Raw genomic sequence first — 19,335 nt, 5'->3', positions numbered from 1 at the left:
TTTCTTCTTTTTAAAGGAGCATTTGTTAAAACCATTCTGTTATTTAAAGTGAAAAATATTCTTAATCTTGCTAGCTCTTGTAATCTCCACTGCAATGCTGACTATATTCTGTGATTCTCAAATCCAAGCACCCAGAGTGAAGTGTTTTCTGTCCTCCACATAAAGCCAGTGTTTTGACTCACCAATGCAGCCTAAATATTTAGAAAACAGAAAGCAGAGGAGGCATCCTATGTAGGTGTTTATGCTTGGTTTTTCAAATGGTGTGATGTCTGAGCAACTCTGGTGTTTTGGGTTTTTTTATGGGGCCTAAGTCATAATATTCTGGACACATGGCATTAGCAACAGGACATGAAAAACTAAAGGATAAGGATTTAAAGAAATATAAAGCTTTATGACTGCTTGATTGCAAAGTCATCAACATAGACTTCATCTTGTGGTCCCGATTCAGACTAACCTCCTTTGAACTTTGCTGAAATTTCATCTTGGGAATTTCTTGGGACAGTGGTAAGAAGGGACCTTGGATACCTTCTGCTTTATATATGGGGGGAGCAGTGAGGGGTTATTGATCCTTTTTGAGAAATGTGGTCATCTTGTACTCTGGGCATTGTTAACTAGCAGAGAAAGCTTCCCAAAATGTTTTACTCTCTAGGCATTTCATGTACCAGTGTCATTGCTGAGCTACATAAGCACCTGAAAACCAAAAATAGATATAGTTGTGCTGTAGTCCATGGAGGAATTAGGATTAGCTCCATTTTGTGGATGAGCAGTGCATGCTTCAGTTCCTCAAGGGATTTACCTGAGGCCCTGCAAGCTGTCTGCAGACAGGTCTGCTGACTCTCACTTAAAGGTCTTGCCTGCTGCATAACCCTTTCTTGCTTGTGGAGAGTTGAAATGTTGGCTCTGTTTCGTTGCTGCTTCCCCCTTCCTGAAAGCGTATGCAAACTCTGCAAGCTCCTGGCTAGCACATCACTAGGGAAGTCAAGAAATCTGTGCTTCCGGTTTGCCATTTGTCTCTCCTGATGAAGAGACCCACTCCAGCATCTCCCCAGGTGAATGGTTCACAGTGAAAATTATCTTTGGTGTTGTTTTTCAGTTTTTAATTATTTTTTAACACCAGTGATTATTTTTTTTTTAAACAACAAGGAGTGATCCCAGGATGGGATGCTGTATAGAAAATATCGATAGTGAAGCAGTTAATTTATCTCGTCTACATTCATGAGGCCCTGTGAGGAACATAAACACCACAAAATAATAGGGAAGGAAGGGTGTGACTGTCATTATAATGCAAGGCCACTGCAGGTATTTCTGTAAACTTGTGTGGTTGTTTTCTTAATACTGTCCTGATAGTTGAGCAAGTGAAAACCAGTTTCCGCCAAACTAGAGGACGAGGTGTTCCAGTTCCTCTCTCTCTTTAAATTATTTCCAAAGCAAACCATGAACCTTTCAGTGTTTGGTTTGTTCGCAGGTGGGAGCCTAACCCTTTTCCTGCAGGCAGAATACAGAGGGAGCAAGCTAAGGCAGCTAATCCTCACACGAATGTTGGTTTACTCAACTACAGCAGTTCTTGGTTTGGGGGAATTAGAATTGTATTCGTTTGTGGCATTGCTGACCCAGGCAGGGGTCATAATGATCTTCTCCAGCTGATTAAGAGTTCACTAGGTAGAATGTCCTGTGCTTAATATAATGACTTTTTGAGCCCTGTTTGAAGCACTAGGAGTTTTGGAGTTGAGCTGAAAAAATTCAAGTGATTTTCATGTCTTATGGATACATTGCTTCCTGCCCAAGGTTTCCAAGAGGACAGCTTAATGCTTTTTCCCTGTCTGAGGTTTGAGCAGTCTTACATCTCTTGGCCTTCATGCATGCCCAGAGGAGAGAAAGAAAATACAAGGAAGGTGTCAAGGGTAGTTAAAGGGAGAGGGCAAGACAAGAGGTTTAGTTTGGTGTTTTGTGGGTTTCTTTTCCTCTGAACTTTACATTGTTTTAATTTTCTGGGTGATAAACCCTGCTCCTCTTTGGAAGAAGTGTATTGACAATGAGTTTGTATTAGCACATCACAACAGTTAAGTAGAAGCAAGGTGTGTTTTCACACTCGCTGTTAACTCCTTTCAAAAACTTTTTCTTTCCTGATACCTCCATAGGTATGGCACCAGGACATGACTCATCTGCTGTCATAGTGCTGGGAGCTGTGTTTCTCTCTTCAGGTTCCCCTGCTGAGTGACATATATAGTTAACTTGAGTTAAAACTGGTTTTGGCTAACTCCTAGACTTTTGAAATACAGTATTACTGTTCCTTATATGCAAAAGTACATATCCAGTAGGAAAAGTAGCGATAGGATCTCTTAAGTTCTCCTTCTTAGTGCTTTTTTCCAAACACATGCCTGATAGTGACCTTGGCTGGTAATTCCTTTTTCCTGGGAAGTCTGAGGTTAAATTTAAAATAATTTTACAAGGTGAAATTACATGCACTGCTTCCTCTGTTCCAGATGCATGCCCTCTATACCTGAAAGGTACAGTAGATATTTGATGACTCCTTAAATATTTCTGACAGTGTGAAGAGGTATTAAATGAAGAGCACATGTTTTCCTTCTGGCATAAAAGATTGTGTAAACAAGTGTTCCAAATGGTCACATTCTTAGAGTATTTTTCCATTAGGGATTATCATTTTCTTCTATGAAGTGAGGAAACTGAAATTCAGAAAAGAAATGTATGGGGTGGAACACCTCTGTCCTGTCTAAACAAACAGTAAAAAAATCTTCTCGTAGCAATAGCTTATCTGTGTAATTCAAAAAATTACGTTGGTGACAATAAAAACTTCTAGAACCAGATCAGAATATATTCTTGATACGAGCATATTCCCTGCTCATTATTTTGAAAGCAGGAAATACGTTTTCCAAATAACAAGTTAGTAGCATCCTTTACTCTTTCACTGATGGACAGACATCCATCTTACAGAGCAAGTTCTTGCTTCTTTCAACTGTTTAGTAGTGTTAGTATTTTAAAACCTGACTGCGTTTAGTAGGCACTGAAGTCCAGGGTCTCTTTCAGTAGTATTATGAAGAGACAGAGGCTCTGATTTGAGGTACTGTTAATGCCTTCGCTGCTATGACACGCTGTGGACTCTGGGTAGCTTTTCTGCTGTACCCAGGAGAGCGGTCCAGGGGCACTCTCCGGCTGCCTGGTGGGAAGCTGCCTAATATCTTTGGCTCTTCCAGTCTCAGTGGAGCCAGGTGGCCTTCAAGGGTCTGCAGATCCCTGATAATTCGTCTGTTTTCTCATGTGCACCATCTTTGATTTCTCCATGACAAGCTGCAAGGACTCAATGGCAGTATATCCGAACTGGAGAGCTCTTCCTGTTGCCTGGCAGTTTTAGGGGCAGTTAAGGATTCTGGGGTGAGAGCATCCCTGCTTCTTGGTGTCTGACTGCAGAAACCTTGCAGGAACCTGAAATACCTCCTCATTTCTTTTCAAAGGCATGGTGCTTTGCCAGGAAACCTCTGAACAGAATAATCAAGAATAGCTGGCGAGTTTGGAAAATCTTGGCTATCTTTGCCAGTGACCTAATTCTATCAGTAAAGCCGAAAATCCGTAGGTCACAGCAAAGCAGGTTACTGCCTCCTCTTCGGCGAGGCAGGTTTCTGATGAATGGCACAGCTGCTTTGCAGGCATGTTGGTGGTGCGGAGGAGGACACCGCACTGGTTGGAGCAGACTTTGTGGCTGTGAACACACTGCGTATCCCTAGAAGGATGATTGTAATGGTATTAGTGCGAACAAGGGCACAGGACACCAGTGTGTATTTAAAGACCAAGGTCTATTTTTGACCACTTTTTAACAAAGACAGAGTTTTTATTAGACTGGGCTAGTTGGGGCTTTGTAATTAGCCAGCCTGGGTTGCACGTTGATGTTTCCAGCTTGCTTTGCATGTTTCCTGATAGCCAAATGCAGGATCATAAGTGTATCTTACTGCCAGGGTGGCAAAGCTGTGATACATGCATGGTTGGCAGTGGGCGTGATTGAAAAGTTGGTGCCGAATGATCTTGTGCAAGAGGTACCTGGATGTGACCATACCAGCAGCAACTATGCTGTGTTTTTAGGTCAGAAGGAGAATATGTTGTAGAGCATTTATGGCCTGTGATGGCTATAGGGTTTAGCATGCTGTTGTAAGCACAGCTTAGCCTGCTGTTGTGTATTGTGCTACAGTAAAGTTCAGTTAATTGTATTCATCAGGGATTAAAATACTTTATGGCTAATAGCCAAGATCAATAATATTAGGTCTTCAATACATAACTTTAGGGGGAGATTAACTTTGATAAGTAATAATAACAGACCCTGCTCCGGAGCATCTGTTGCTATTTGACATCTCCTAACGATTCTCCAAATTGCTTTCAAAGAAAGGCGGAAAGCCATAGATAAGCTGGAAGGAGGGAACAGAAACTGATGAACAGGCACTGAGAGCTCAGTGCTAGATCTGGACAAAAATTAAGAGGTGAGAGAAAATTCCAGGCACTGATTGACTCCGTTCCTCTGCTGGGCAGATAGCCACCTATCCTGCTCTCATCACCTTTTCATTGTGAAGCACAGGCTGTTATATTTGATCTTTCTCTACTGAGTTGAACTAATCTGACTCATTGGTGCCTCTGAAGATCAAAGGGGTTAGGAAAGGATGAGCAGTCGTATTACCAAACAGCTGTGAGTTTCACCCTGGAGGAGGCACGTTCCAAAATGGCATCATTTTTATTACTGTGAGCATCAGTATTCAATTTTTTTTGCCATTCCTTTAAGCATACTAGTTTTGGAGGTCATAGGATTACAGATGGTCTCTCTTTTTTATCATATTTTTTCATTTAGATGAAGCTTCTGCATTCTGTCCCTCTAGTTCAAAGAGAAAAACTTCAAGATATACAACAAATAGGACCCAAAAGCCCAGAAATTATTGTGTAAATAAAAATAGCCCCCGATATATTCCCTCAACTTCAGAATCATAATATTGCTTTAGTCTAATTGTTTGGGACCTGCTTGATTTCTGACTGCAGTCACAAGATCCTGTTTAGACCTCAGTGCAGCTGTATTCTTCTTCCAAAGAGTTTACAGTACGATGTAGTACCAAAACCTGAGCAAGATAAAGAATGAAGGCTAGTGATAACAGAGCAGAGCAAACAGTCCAACCTTTGCAGTGCTGGTCAGAGTGAAAAGGAAGGTAACAGACACTCAGTGTGAGATAAGAGCAGTCCCACTCCCTGAAGTGCCCTCTGAGATAAGAGTAGGACCCCAAGTCTTCCGGAAGTGTCCTGTTCACAGCCCTATCTGCAGTGCTGTGACCTTAAATCTGGGAAGTGGAAACTCTCTTGTGTGTCCCCGTAGCTTGGTGTGTTTGTAGGCCAACCCCTGTGCCCACTGGGCATGATTTACACTGAATGTCTGCACAGTGTGGATATACTGAAAACCTTTGGGAGATAAAGACAAAAGTGTCTATTAGCTCTCCAGATGGCAGCCCAGGAGTCACCTGTCCCTCAGGAAGGCCAGATCTTTCAGCCAGATGCCCCATGTTTCACCCAGGGGTTGGAGACTGCTTGATTTCCTCTCTCTGTGTCCCTCTCTTCCACTGCTGTGATTTTGGAAAGCCTTGAAGGATTTCATTTGCTTTCAAAATTGTAACGAAATCAGGAGAGTCCTCTCAATAACATTCAGTGTTATACTTAGAAGGATCTCAGGAAAGGGAGAGATCTTGACAGTTGTGTGACAGAGGGAGGTGAGCAGAGCATGTCTTCTCTGGACTGCAGTAGCAGCTTAGAAAGACCCATGTTGGAATGGACCAGAGGTGGCAACAGAACCCTTGGCACAAGGTTTATTGGTTTTGCAGCCTCTGTTTGCCAAGGGCCTGAGGCTCTTCCAAAGTTGGAATCAGTGATGAGTCTTCCCATCTAGAAGAGTTGGGGGTAGAAGTAATTTCTGTGCCCCTATGGGGGTGCACATGCCCATATGCTAGCTCTGAGGTGCAAGGCTGTGCAGGGCTTGGGGACAGTCAGGGCAGGGTTTGTAGGACAGTCCTCTTTACAAGGGAGAACGTAGGCAGTGTATTTTAAGTTAATCCTTGCTTTATGCTTACCTTAAGGCTTGTAGCTTCTGTTTCAGATGTGGAAAAGGGTTTGTGTGCTACAAAACTATCCATTTTTCCAAGTATTTTGTTTGTTTGGTAAGATGCTTCCTTTCCCAGTGTACCTTGTCTTGGTTTTGTGACCTTTGAACAAAACACTGCTGTTGCAGAGTGCATCCGTACTTTGCTGTTTGTATTTCATGTCCACTCACGGCCTTGAATCAGGGTGCTGCTTTCTTGAGCACTGTACCACCAGTTATCTTGCTGTTATGCAGCTTGTCATCAGGCAAAGGTGTGTTGATTTGTGTGACTTTGAAAAGCTGCATTGCCTTGGGTTTTTTTGTTTTTGTTATTGTTCTTACTATTGTTTAGTCGTGAGTCTCCTCATTTGTGGTTTGTTTTTCATCTGCCCTTGATTTGAGTTGGGTGCATATGCATCTTTAACTTTTGCAGACAGATCTGGTACAATTGAGATCAGGCTGAAAAATTTGCCCATAGAACTTATTTGTTCCTTTAAATTCCTATTTCTAATACGTTGTCAAGTCTCTTTATTGTCAGTCATAAATTTTCATTTATTTGTTTGTTTTAAACAATAGGAAGGCTTAAAAAAATTAAAGATAGAAAGGCTTTCTTTTCCAATTACTTTTTCATGGTACATTTTATTAGCATTTGCAATACAAATACTCCTACCTGCCAGGGAGCCATTGGTAGAAATTGACTTGAAACAAAGAGGCAAATGAGGAAGTATCTCCTTCATCTGGGAGCAAATGCAGGAAAATAAATAATTTTGAGAAGAGACCTGATGTAAAATCAAAAAGCAAGGCTTGTTCTGAATTATTTCACAGCTCAGGTGGAGAATATTAACTTTTAACTGCATGTTTCTGAGCCAGATTTCCTTCTAAAACGTGTCTCCTCTCTGGTGTCCTGTGGAATTGGGGTGAGCGGCTGCGATTGTGTTTATTGCAGGCTGGCTGGACACCACCGCAGCTTTATTGTATGTGGCTGGAGGGCTTGCAGCAATTGCATAACACTCTGCAGCAGAGAAAGCATGGGCTCGCTCCCCCCCAGCACCCAGCTGCCTCACCATTCCCGATCCTGGTGCTTGGCAAAGCCTTCTTTTCCTTTCCTGAAGACAAGTGTTTGGTAAAGCAGAGGGCAGATACTGTTGCAGAGATGCTGGGCTGGGAGTTAGAGACTAGAGCAAGGAAAAAAATCAAGTCATATGATGGCTGTTAGAGATATGCACGCCTCTGACCCGTGAATTGCTTTTAGAAGGAAACCGTATTTTCCCCCATTTTCTCTGCCCTGTGGTTTTTGCATGTGTTTTTCATTACTTTTATCTCAAAATCATTCTGGTCCAGTGAATTATTGATGTGGGGTCACTTGCGTTTCTCCAGGAATTGCTTTCTTTAACCAGTGATCCCTCCTGAATTTTTTAAGCAATCTATTAGCTCTGAAATCCAAACAAAGTTGGTGGTTTCTAATTTCAGGGTTAAATTAGACTCGACATTGAAAAGGTGTAGAGGGAAGAGGAGGAGGGCAGAGGGGAAGGATCTTCCTTGTGCTAGTTCTTTTGGTGCGTTTGGTTTGGTTTGGTTTGGTTCTGTTCTTTTAACATCTCTTGGAGATCAAGTGTCTTATTTAGCCTCACTGGGACTTGAGCATATTCCTGATGTTAAGCACGGGCTTAAATCCACTGTTGAATTCAAGCCCTATAGACCTGCAGGCATAGTACAAAAATATCTGGGAAATGCTTTTATTTTCCCTCAGATGCTTTCTTCTTTCAACACACAAAAATCAGAATTCAGCATTTTGAAATTCTGCTGGAGGCGAGTTGGTCATTTCCTGCTGCGAGGGATGCTTGATCTTTTAAAGATGGGGAGAGTGTGTGTGTCTGTGTGTGTGTGTATGTTTGTGCGTGTGTGTGTATGTTTGTCTGTGTGTTTTGCAGATGTTGGGGCCTTGGTTCCATCTCTCAGCAGTGTCTGACGAGGCGATAGTGCTGAATCTGGTAAACCTGCTGCCTCAGAGCTGAGTGTGCGCATGTGTTTGACTGACTCCTCGGCAGAAAGTTTATTGTCTCAGTTTCCATTTCTTCTGCCCCTGGTGGAAGCTGGGAAAAAACCCTACAAACCCAAAACCTGTCCTAGCAAAGAAGGTGCAGTCTCTCCAGGGATGTTTACATTCTAGGATGGCTTCCTGATGGTCATGCCCACAGCCATTGCTGCAATATTTGCAAGAGGAGGATGGACCCACGCCGGGGCAGTATGTGTCACCCACTCGGCAGGCAGTGCACACAGGGGTTTGGCTGAGCCCATGGGGACCCAGGGAGGGAAACCGCCAGTGGCCTTCCAGCCTGGGGCTGGCCATCACGGGGGGCTCATCAGGCATTGAAGATAGGTAGGTTTCTAGCCCCTGTGTAGCCACTTTGTGACCAGCAGTCACAAGGCTTGGAGCTGCCACCATGGGTCCCTCAGCTCTCTGGGGACTTCCCAGGTGGGGAGGAGGCTGGTGGCATTGTCCTTGCTGTGGTGCAGAGTGGTGGGGTAGGTTGATTCCTACCCAAACCCCTCAAAAATGTCCTCAGAAGAGTGGGGGATGGAAATGGGATTTGTTTGGTTTGGTTTGGTTTTTTTGTACCCACACCTTTTTCTGCACTGCAGTTTTGATGCAGGCAAAAGGCAGCCCAGTTTCTGCAGTGGGATTTGGGTGCATGTTGTAGAGTGAGACAGCTGAGGCTATGAGCAAAAAGCACGCATAAATAAAGGCTTCCTCCCTGTGCTTTATATAATCGGAGTGGATGATGTCATTGGGAGCTGGAGAGGAGAGCAGGCTGTGAAATTACAGCCCTCTGCAGCCAGGCAGAGCCAAGTGCAAGGAGGGGCTGCACAGAGCAAGGGCCCCCCTCCTCTCTGACAAAGGGTCTGGGGGCTCAGGCTTGGAGGGGAGACCTGGAGGTAGAAGTAGGTAATCCAAATACAGTTAGAAGCTCTTGCACAGGCACAAAAGAAAAGGGGGAAGAACAGTGTGTGCCCAGCGGGCAGCAGTGGGGCTGCCCTTTCAGGGGCCAGCACCCCCTTCTTCCACCTGCAGCCACCTGTGGATTGTTGTGGATCAGCTGGCAGGGCTGTGGGGCTGCTGAGCTTGCTTATCTGTCTTCTGTTTCAGTCTCCTGGCCCATCTGTTTACGAGCTGATGTACCTTTTCCCGCAGCAGCTCCTGGCAGAGAGGAGAGGTCATCCTCACTCTGCCTGCCCTCCACATCCCAGAGGAACTTGCTTCTAGGCTCCTCCTGGCACTACACAGGGGAGGAAGCAGAAGCAGCAAAGGGGTTCTGTCCTAGCCAGTGTTGCCAGGTGGAACAGGATAAAAGATTGTCCTCAGCACTTTGGGGCAGAGGGGTACATGTTAGGCTCTGGGTGTCTCCTGGGTGCTTTGCCCCTTTTCTGTCCACCCTGGTGCCCCACATGGGAATCTCAGACAGGAGTTTTCTACCTCATCAGGCTGAGCAGGAAGGGGGTACCAGGCTGATCTCTCGGGAAGGAGAAGAGCCCTCTCCTTTCAAATCCTTCATGGATTCCTTCTTCAGCACATCCAGCACCTACCATGTGCTCGGGATGCTGCTATGTGAGCCTGTTTTTTTTCCAAGGCCACTTAGGTAGGAGAAGTGGGCTCCAGTTTCTCTTATCTAACCTGCAGCTAGTGTGCAAAGTCTTCGGCCTCGGCTGAAACTGGAATTCTCGTGTCATCCTCTGTCTTCCCTGGGATCAAGGCAGCAAGAGGCAGCAGCCCTTCGCACCAAGCGCGAGTTGTTTCTCTGTTATATAACAACATGGGCATTTAGACTTGTTTTTCCAGATATTGGCAGATGCGTCAAATATTGGCATAATCCAGTGGTTTACATGGAAAGCCATCTGTCTCTGTCTGGAGCCTGCACAATGCTGGCATTTTCATTGAATACAAGAGCCTGCAGCGTTGTCAAAGCCACGTTGCAACAGAGTCCAGGTAAACAAGGGAAAAGACATTTGTATCATGGCCTGACCTGTGATATTACAGCTACCCAGGTACAGCTCCAGGAGTAGATACGAAAGATTACCAGGCTTGGGATTGCTTTTTCTCTGAAATGGTCTTTTAGCTTAGTTTGCTGTGATGCTTTTGAGCTACAGATTTTTATTTCTGGGTTTTACTGAAGCCACCCATCAGTGTGTCAGACCTGCCTGTGCCCTTCAAGGCTTAAGAGCCCATCATGGTCCACTCGGGCTGTTGAGAGAGAAGGGTCAGGGACTGTGACCAGGTCAGACTTCAAAAGTAAAAAGGCAAGGCATTGAGCACTGCAGAGGGGACAGAGCTAGGAAAGGTGTTTGACTTGATCTGTCTGAAGGAAAGCAATGCGCTCGTGTGCCAGGACGGTTTGTGGGCTTGGTTGGTCTTCGCTATCCCATCTGCACTGGGCCAGGGAGTTCCCAAGCAGTTCCACCAGTGTCGTCCCCAGCAGCAGGAGGTGACTGCTGGGGCTGAAGGGCCTGGCTGTCCCCATCTGCACCAGCCTGCACTCTGATGCTGGCCCAGTGCCATATGCTAATATAAAACCCTGTGCATTTCCCTTCGTTAGGCTGTGGTTGGAGATACAAACGCACTTACATTTGCAGTGGCGTCAAAACTCAGTGTGGCTCAGCTCTGAGTGCAAAACAAGGGGAAAATCCAACAGCAGCACAGACATGATTGCTTTGGTCAACCCTCTTCCAGACCTGCCTCAGCTCAGTCAAAGCCACCTGTTCCTGCAGTGTGCTCATTGCCCGAGCCATGCTATGTGCATCATGAGCTTATCAGCTCATGCTCACACCCTCTGTCACAGGCAGGTGTCCCCTCCTGATGCCTGGTGTGCCAGCAGAGGCCATCACCCCTGCTGCGGGCCATAGCCTTTGGCAGCCGGCCAGCAGAGCCGCTGGTAGGAGTGGATTCTCTGAAAACCATCTGCATGAGCCTGGGACAATCTTCTGGGCTTTGAGAGACAATGTGGGAATCCAGAACTGGGGGAATGTCCCCTATGGGGGGGCCACAGGTGCTGGGGAAGTAACTCTCTGCCAGCTTTTCCAGTCTCCTCGTGAGGACAGACCCTCTGACTGCTTTGTCCTCCCCCTGCCCTTGCCAGGGCCTGCAGAGTGCAGTAACCTTCCATCCACCACGGTCCTTGGGCACAACTGGAAGTGTTTCAGTGTCTAGGGTTTTATTATGTGTCTGGATCTTTGCATATAGCTTTCAGGTGCTTAACATGGTTGATCTTATCGCGTCTGCACATAACCTAGCTTTTTACGTGCAGATCACAATGCCATCCTTTTAACAGCTCTCTCAGCAATCCAGCCAGTGTCTGCTCCTGCATGAAGCTGATTGCTGGTTTCAGGAATTGCAGTTCCTGGGGCAGCACCTTCCCTGGTTCCTGGTAAAACCTCCAGTGCTGAGCCTCAGCCCAAAGCTCAGGCTGTAGATGCATTGTCCGTTTCTCTCTGTGTTCAGGAGTGGGCTATGATATGTTTGACACTGTTTAGATGTTGATTCCCCAAACTTTTTGTTTTCTGTTGCACAAATAATTCAGTTTTCACCATGGGCTGGGAGCTGTCCTAGCCCAGCAGGGCAGGGGGAGTCTGTAGTCCCTACCTGTAGCAAGTGCTATGTGGCAGGTTCCCTGTGTGGGGGAACTGGCCCTGCTCGCCAGCCCCAAGGTCAATGCAGATACCTTTAGCTCCCTTCAAGCTGCATTTCTGACTTGGGCTGATCCTGTAAGTGAAGTGTATGGCTGGTGCTTGTACTTGTGCTGTGAAGAGAGACGTGCTGCTCTGTGCTGCAGCTTGATGGCTGTACTCTGACTGACTCAGTGACTTGCCTCTGTGGCCATTCAGGAAATCTGTGGCAGAGCCAAAAATGGGTTGAAAGCTCAGAATGACTTTAACCACAAGACCCTACTCCTCCCCCTTTCTCTAGCTGCACCATGTCAGTGTCTAGCCTCCTGTGGGGTGACATGAACTCTAATGCCAGCATGAACCAGCAATGTTTTTTCACTGCTGGCCCTACAGGTCATCATGAGTCATTGGGTAAACCTGTAGTGGGTGCACACAACTCCTGTTGATCAACCTCTACATTGAAACTGGGTTTCCAGGTAGAAAAAAATCCTCCCACATCATGCATAGAGGTTTAAAGTCAGTGGGGTTTGCCCTAGAGCAGGCTGAAAAGTGAAAGATGAGATTGATGTGATTATTATTTTTTCAGTTTATTTTTGGATTATGATTTCCCTTTCCCCACCCCTCGGGTTGTTCATATTTAATGAAAAACACGTGTTCTTCAAGGCCCTTGCTAGTCTTATGCATCCCTATGGCTGTTCTTGAGGCAGAATGATGGACCCTTTGTAAAGAGATTTATAATAGAAACAGTGAGGAGCTCAGAGCTACAGCAGTGCTAGTGAATACTCCCCTGTGCTGACAGTTCATCAGCAAAACCCCTGACCCTTCCACCCTTAATCATCCTTGCTTGTCACTGACATAATTGCCTGATTAGAGACTCCTCTCCCCCACCCCTTTCAAACTGGGTGCAATAGTGAATTTGAAAAACAAATGGACATTAACTGTCCATGCTCTTTTTTTTCTTTTTTTTCTTTTTTTCTTCCCCTGCATTGAGATGGATCAGGCTAAGATTCTGTTTCTTTGTGCATGAGCAGAGGCTGGGATAGGCTTTCAGGACTCTTTTGCACCTGTGTTTCTTGCATGTGAATGGTGGAGCTGATGTCATTGTGTTATTGATTGGAATGACAAGTTTGGACATAAATCATTAATGTCTAGGAGAAAGAGAGGGAGGGGAAAAAGACAACCCACACTTGATAGTTTTCCATAAATCTGCTGTTCATTCCTGCATACGTGATACAGAGGAGGAGGCAGCAGGAACAGTTTTCCTGTGTAGCCTGAGGACGATGAGCTTTGCCACTGCTGCCTGAACCATTTTCCCCAGAACACATTTCTGTATTCTGCAGAAAATGGCTCGTATCATCAGCAACACTGTCATGCTTGAGCCTGTCATTGTAGACGTGAGCCAAGGTCAGAAGATTGCCCAGAGGAAGGTCTTGGGTTCTCCTGTTCCCACAGACCTTGCAGCCCCAGCAGTATTTCAGACCTGGGCCCAGCCAGGAAGGAGCGAGAGTGTAGTTCTTGGGAACTACCATCCTTTTAGCTGCTTTAACTGTAAGCAGAGTTTGTTTGGGTGGTTTGGGCTGATGATTTTTTTCATAGATCTTCTTAATTTTGAGCAAAAAGATGGTCCTTAGATCAGTTCATAGCAAATGTCCTTGAGCCAACGATGCACAAGCATGCAGGGGGTAGCGGTGGTTCAAAACTGCTTTCACAGAAGTTCTTCTCAGCAAAACAGACAGCAGATAGCTGAGAGAGGAAACCCACGAGATAGTTGTACCCTTTGCCTGTGTGTCTTGCCCCTGCACAAAGTTCATCCAGATGAGTCAGATTATCAGTTCAGGCAGCAGAAAATAAACAGTGTCTGTCAGAGGTTAGCAATAACCGAAGTATTGGTGAGCAGCTGATTTTTGCAGTATAGATAGTTTAGTGGCAGTTTATCCTGGTACCTGTGGGGAATCTTGTGATGTGTAGAAACAGGGAAACATGAAAACTGTCTTGTAGGAGGGAAGTAGAGAAAGAAATTGCATTCCTTTTCTGAAAGCATAGCTCTGATCCTACTCTTCTCCCCTTGCAGCCGAGCTCACCTTCGCCTGTGTCTAGAACGCTTAAAAGTTCTGATACCGCTAGGACCAGACTGCACCAGGCACACAACTCTTGGGCTGCTCAACAAAGCCAAAGCACACATCAAGGTAAGAGCTGCTTTTCCCAGCTGCTTTCAGTCTAGGCTGTTGGGAATGAGACATAACGCTTTAAAAAAAAAAAAAAAAAAAAAAGGCAAGCAAGCCTTGTCCCCTTGGTTAATCATTTGTCATTCCTACAAGCCACCTTGTTATAAGGGTCCATAATGAACTCCATTAGCTACGGAAATGATTGATTTGGAGAGCAGGGGTCTTGTTCTCTATTGTGATCATTCATTGACAGCTGCATCTCTTTAAAGAAAAACATACCTACTGTTGAATGACTGAATTTTGATGGGAAATGCAGCTTTTTTCTAGTGTGCTAGTGAGTTTCCACTGCTGAAGCATTAGCACAAGTGACAAGTGTGAGACAGGGTTGGCTTGTTGGGGTTTCATCTGTGAACCTGCAAGCTAGCCCAGCACTCTTCTAGATTCACTTTTGGCAAAGTGAAGCATGAAAAGAAAATGTAGCATTGTTGGTATCTGGAAGGGGATGAAATACTTTGTCACAGGTCAGGATAGTGGGAGGGAGGATGGATAGTAAAGGAGAAAAAGCACTGCAAAGGGGACAGAGTTAGCCTGAAATGACTCCTCCTTATGCAATGTGCTTGTTGTAGGAAACAGAGAACAGTGCCCTGGTAGATTTCCCAGCTGTGATCAAAGAAATCTGTAGTAGGTTATGTAAATTGCTTTCTGAATAGAAAACTGTTTCTGAGAAATCGTACTAAACCATGCAGCAAAGAGCACAGAACTCCCAGGGCACATTTTTATGTTGCAGTGGTTCATAACAAACCCTGGATTGGTTTGGTTAAGGGAATTGAGGCCCCTTCGTGGACAGATTTGGTAATGCAAGTGGATGAACTCAAGTGGAATGACCCACAAACTACAAATTGTTTCCCTAGAGAGGTTCTGTCCTCAGAGACTTTTTATACTAATATGTATGATTTATCAGGACTTGAGAGGTGGAAAAGATATGGGGAGATGGCATTGTTCTTGGAGACTGGAAGGCAGCTTGGTTCAGGGCTCTTTTGCAGCTTAAATCCTTCTGGGACCTGGGAAGGTCTAAGTAAAGCAGGTATCTGGGCAGTGGAGGTGGGAGGGAAGGAGAAAAGGATGGAACTAATTACTGAGTCATATTTGATCATGTCAGAAACTTGAAGAGGCTGAAAGGAGAAGCCAACACCAGCTTGAGAACCTGGAACGAGAACAAAGATTCCTAAAGAGAAGACTGGAACAACTACAGGGTCCTCAGGAGATAGAGCGAATACGAATGGACAGCATTGGATCTACCATTTCCTCAGATCGCTCGGACTCGGAGCGAGGTGGGTGTTGCTGAACTAGCACTGAATTCCCAGGACTCTGTGAAGCGAGAGCGTGAGATTCATCCATTTCTTGTCTCTCACCTACCCTCTTCTTACGGCCTTTGGTTTTTAGGTTACTGATTTTGCCTACACATATGCACATCCACAGACACACACACACATAAACATATGAAGAGTTTACTATTTTGCATGAGTTCTAATTAAGTCTGGAAGAAGTGTTGTTGTTGTCAACTTGAGCTGATTTCTGTGGCATTTAAGGTGACCTGTTTCTGTGAAAAGTTCTCTAAAATGCCAAAGCATTAGTTGGGAAAAATAGTGTGATCACAAGACAGTAGCTAAATACCTGATGGTAAAGTCAAGATACCCATTCTGCTTTTTGGTCTACTGAATCACTCAGCAACACAAAGAGGAAAATCTAAGAAGATATTAGTGGGACTGGAACAGATGTTGCAAAGCTGCATCCAGTGGGCTATGATATAACCAAGGTACCCTGGTATAACCAAGCAAACAGAATTGAGCAAATTGCCTCTTAAAATTCCCAGAGTCATTCTGCACACACCCTTCTTTTTTATTTTTTCAGGCTTCCCAAAGAGTTCCATCTCCAGTTAAAACTGGATAGAGATGATCCGAACAGCTAACTGAATTAAGATAACTTGAATTGAGATATTTCTGTTGTGGAGCAATATTTAGGCACAGTAGATGGTTTGATATTTACTGACAGACCCAAAGATGCTGTGTAATTTGGGTGTGAGTCTGTAGTTTAAAAAAAAAAAATCCTTTTGGAAAACTCTTAAATTATATGGGAACCAAGATACCTGTTTAACTAGATCTCTGCTTTCTATAAGTCTTTCTTAAAAATAAGATTTATGTTCTAAAGTCCACTGAGCAACTCTGAGAGTAACCCAGATTCCCATGGCAATGCATGTAATGCCCTATATGAGTGGCCCTGGCTTTGTCAACATAATATCAAACAAGTATGATGTTTTGGGGTAACTTCATGCTTCATTTTCTCTGTTACCTTCTGTTTTATCTGTTTCTTCTACCCCAACACTGGTGTAGTAGAGCTCCTAAGAAAGAGGTAGAGGAACAAGTACAGTGCATGGGGTGGCTCTCCTATGCCGATGGTGTGGCCTGCATGCTGGAGCTGTCAAACCCCTTTGCTAAGTCCTTAAGAAAAACTCCAAGCTGGTCTCTAGTCTTTTTTATAAATCAAGTCACCAGCCTGTCCTGTTCCAGGGAGAACACTGAAAGTCTTCCTGCCTAGCTGCTACTTCATCCCTGACTGGAGGAGTCCCAGCAGCTTGCAGGCTTGAAGGGAGCAGTTGGGTCTGTGGTGCTAACCTGTGCGCGTTTCTCTCATTTTCCTTTTCAGAAGAGATTGAAGTGGATGTTGAAAGCACAGAGTTCTCCCATGGAGAAGTGGACAATATCAGCACAACCAGCATCAGTGATATTGATGATCACAGCAGCTTGCAGAGTATTGGGAGTGACGAGGGTTACTCCAGCGCCAGCGTCAAGCTCTCATTTGCTTCCTAGAACCAAGTGAGACAACAGTGCAGGGCGAATAATTTCACTGGGGTGATCAAACTGGGTCTTAGATGCCAGTATCCTCTTTCAGAAATGACATATTGACAGCTACTCCTGGAGAGACCTGTATATAAAGCTTTTTGAGTAAAGGAAGCCTCCACAGAAATCCACATGTGTTCATTTGGTCATGTTTTATGCCTGCTGGCAAAAAGTTAGACCAAACACTAGTCCCTCTGAAGGCAGTGAAATCCATTTGTTTCTGTGGGACCTGGGTCTAGACCGTAGAGATGAAACACTTTGTTTTGAATTTATTTGTTTGAAAGAGGATACTAGAGACTCATCCCTCTCTTTCTGTCATGAAATCTGAGAAATGTCAGAATTTCTTATAATGCATTCAGGTTGAACAACCTAGTTTAGGCCCTTCTGAAGAGCTTTTGTGGTCCTAAAAGGACCGTGTCCTACAATTTATCACAATCCAATGCTGTCGTAATGTACTATGAAATCTAACAAGGCTTACATAGCCTAGGAATAACAATAACTATAATTATTAAGTCTCATTCTGTGCCCAGAGAGAGGGGGGCAGCAAAGAGAGATGTTCAGGGGAGAACACCATTCAGCTCAGCTTTCTGTTGGACATCATTTAAAAAGCAAGTACCTCTGATGTGTGGCCAAAGCAAGAGGTACACACTTGTAATCTACCAGCACAGCGTGGGCTGTGTCACGCATCAGGCTGTGACACCGACAGCAGATCTCCCGGTAGATGCGTGCTCGTACGCAGGCACACAACCAGCTGAGGACAGAAAGAAACCAGCACATATGAGAGGTGATATGCCAGAAAGTCATGCCCAGATACTGAGCCACTATGACCTTTTTATTTGAAGAGATTTTTTGATAAACATTTGTAAATGTGTTGGGAGGGAAAACACCCCAAGTCTGATGCGTCTTTTTAGAGCTTGTCCATATGAAACCTTAGATGTCTTTTATATGAATTTATGCCATGAAAAGATCTCTGTTTTGATGAAGCACTTGACCCAATGAAATGCAAAGATGCTTTTTGCCATGCACACAATGGATGAAGGCTGTGCTAGCTGGAAGAGGCCAGGTTTGGTGGGGGTTTCTTCAGTTTTCTTTTTAGAATCATTCCCTTTGCTGACTTTTGAAGTTTGTCTAGTAGTTAACCTAGTTAAGCTCAGCACGTCTCTCATGTTATTGTAATGTTTTGACTGCACGTCCTGTTCCCAAGGGCTTTGCCATCTTATCTGTGCAGGTGCTGTTAAGAGCTATTATAGCAAATGTTTTCTAATTTTCTTGGAGACGAGCATTCTAACCTGCACTTTGAGGGCTTTGCTTTTTTTATTTTTGTCTTTTTAATGGCCAGGATTATTTTGTTTTCCAAGTTTTAAAAACCTTAATAGAGTCCTCACCTATGGCATTGTTTGAAACTTTGTATATCCTTAAGTAATTTAACTACCCCTCATTACTAAGAAAAAAGAGGAGAAAATGCTTTATAAAATTCATAACTTATTGCTGATTTGAATGGGTTGTCAATTTCAGACCTTTAGATTTTTATTTTATTGTTTTAAGTAGGGTTGGGCAAAAAGAGGTAAAATAAAAAAAATAAAGACAACCATATTTAGCAGTGCAGTGGAATTGTGTTTAAATGTTAGCATATGGTCCCCATTAAAGTAGCACTTTAACGCCATTAAACATTTCTGCATCTGAAATGAGTCGTGTTCTTCCATCTTGGTGATTCGTATCACTTTAGCCAAGTCTTTGTTCCTCTTGTGCCCTTCGATCCTGCAATGAGAAGATCCCGAGTGAGACTGCTGTAGAAGTTTGCATTATGATAAGTTGTCTCTGTTTAAATATTCTGATGTTTCCCCCACTCTCCTCCAAAATGTGTCATCCCCTGTAAGAGGCACAGCACATGTGCTTGAGTAGAGAAATAATCTTTCCATGGCTGTAATGAATGATTTCTGTTTGTTTTGGGTTTTTAAAATTAATTTGCTTACTAAGTCTGGATCAGGTTGCTGCTGTTAAATCTGTTTTCACTTGTGTTCATGTAATCCAGTGGCTCCGTACATCTGTTCTTCCTTCTGGGGTTGACCTGTCAGGAGCAGGAGTCTGCCACAGACTGAATCGAGCTCTAGTTTAACAAATGGGGCCCAAGGGTTTTAAAAGAAGAAATGTGGCTTGGATTTATGTTTTAGGGTCTGTATAATCTCTTGATGACACAAGGTTGAGTTAAACCATGACAGGGACAGTCTTCTGAGTGGTGAAAAGTGTGAAACTTTAGCTCTAGCAAGCCCTTATTTATTTATTCATTATTATTCTCCTTGAAAGTGTTGACCACTGGCAGCCCTGATGGTGAGCAGCTGAATACCAGTGGGATTTGTTTATTTATGACCTTTTCTCTGTAGCTGTCCCAGCACCTCTTCCTTCCTGATATTCCTGTTTGTTTAAATGGCCACTTGGGAGAGAACTATCACAGCTGAGAAATACTGAAGTTCAAGGGGTGGGGAATGGCTTTGCACTCCTAGTT

General features: G+C 44.3%; 1 protein-coding gene across 1 annotated transcript in view; it reads left to right on the top strand.

The window, feature by feature from the left end:
• The window catches only part of MXI1 (MAX interactor 1, dimerization protein), a gene marked incomplete at its 5' end in the record, with an annotated part of 47,380 nt that extends 28,868 nt beyond the window's left edge, over positions 1–18,512 (top strand). The window contains 3 exons of the mRNA XM_010084333.1: positions 13,842–13,956; positions 15,095–15,266; positions 16,639–18,512. Coding sequence (XP_010082635.1) covers positions 13,842–13,956; positions 15,095–15,266; positions 16,639–16,802 — 451 coding nt within the window. The remainder of the gene's footprint in view (positions 1–13,841; positions 13,957–15,094; positions 15,267–16,638) is intronic.
• Between the last annotated feature and the right edge of the window lie 823 nt (positions 18,513–19,335).

This window comes from Pterocles gutturalis, unplaced genomic scaffold (genome assembly GCF_000699245.1).
Source record: "Pterocles gutturalis isolate BGI_N339 unplaced genomic scaffold, ASM69924v1 scaffold40975, whole genome shotgun sequence".
NCBI lineage: Eukaryota > Metazoa > Chordata > Aves > Pterocliformes > Pteroclidae > Pterocles > Pterocles gutturalis.
Note: the sequence above shows the minus strand (reverse complement) of the source record. Positions and strands in the feature narration are given on the sequence as shown.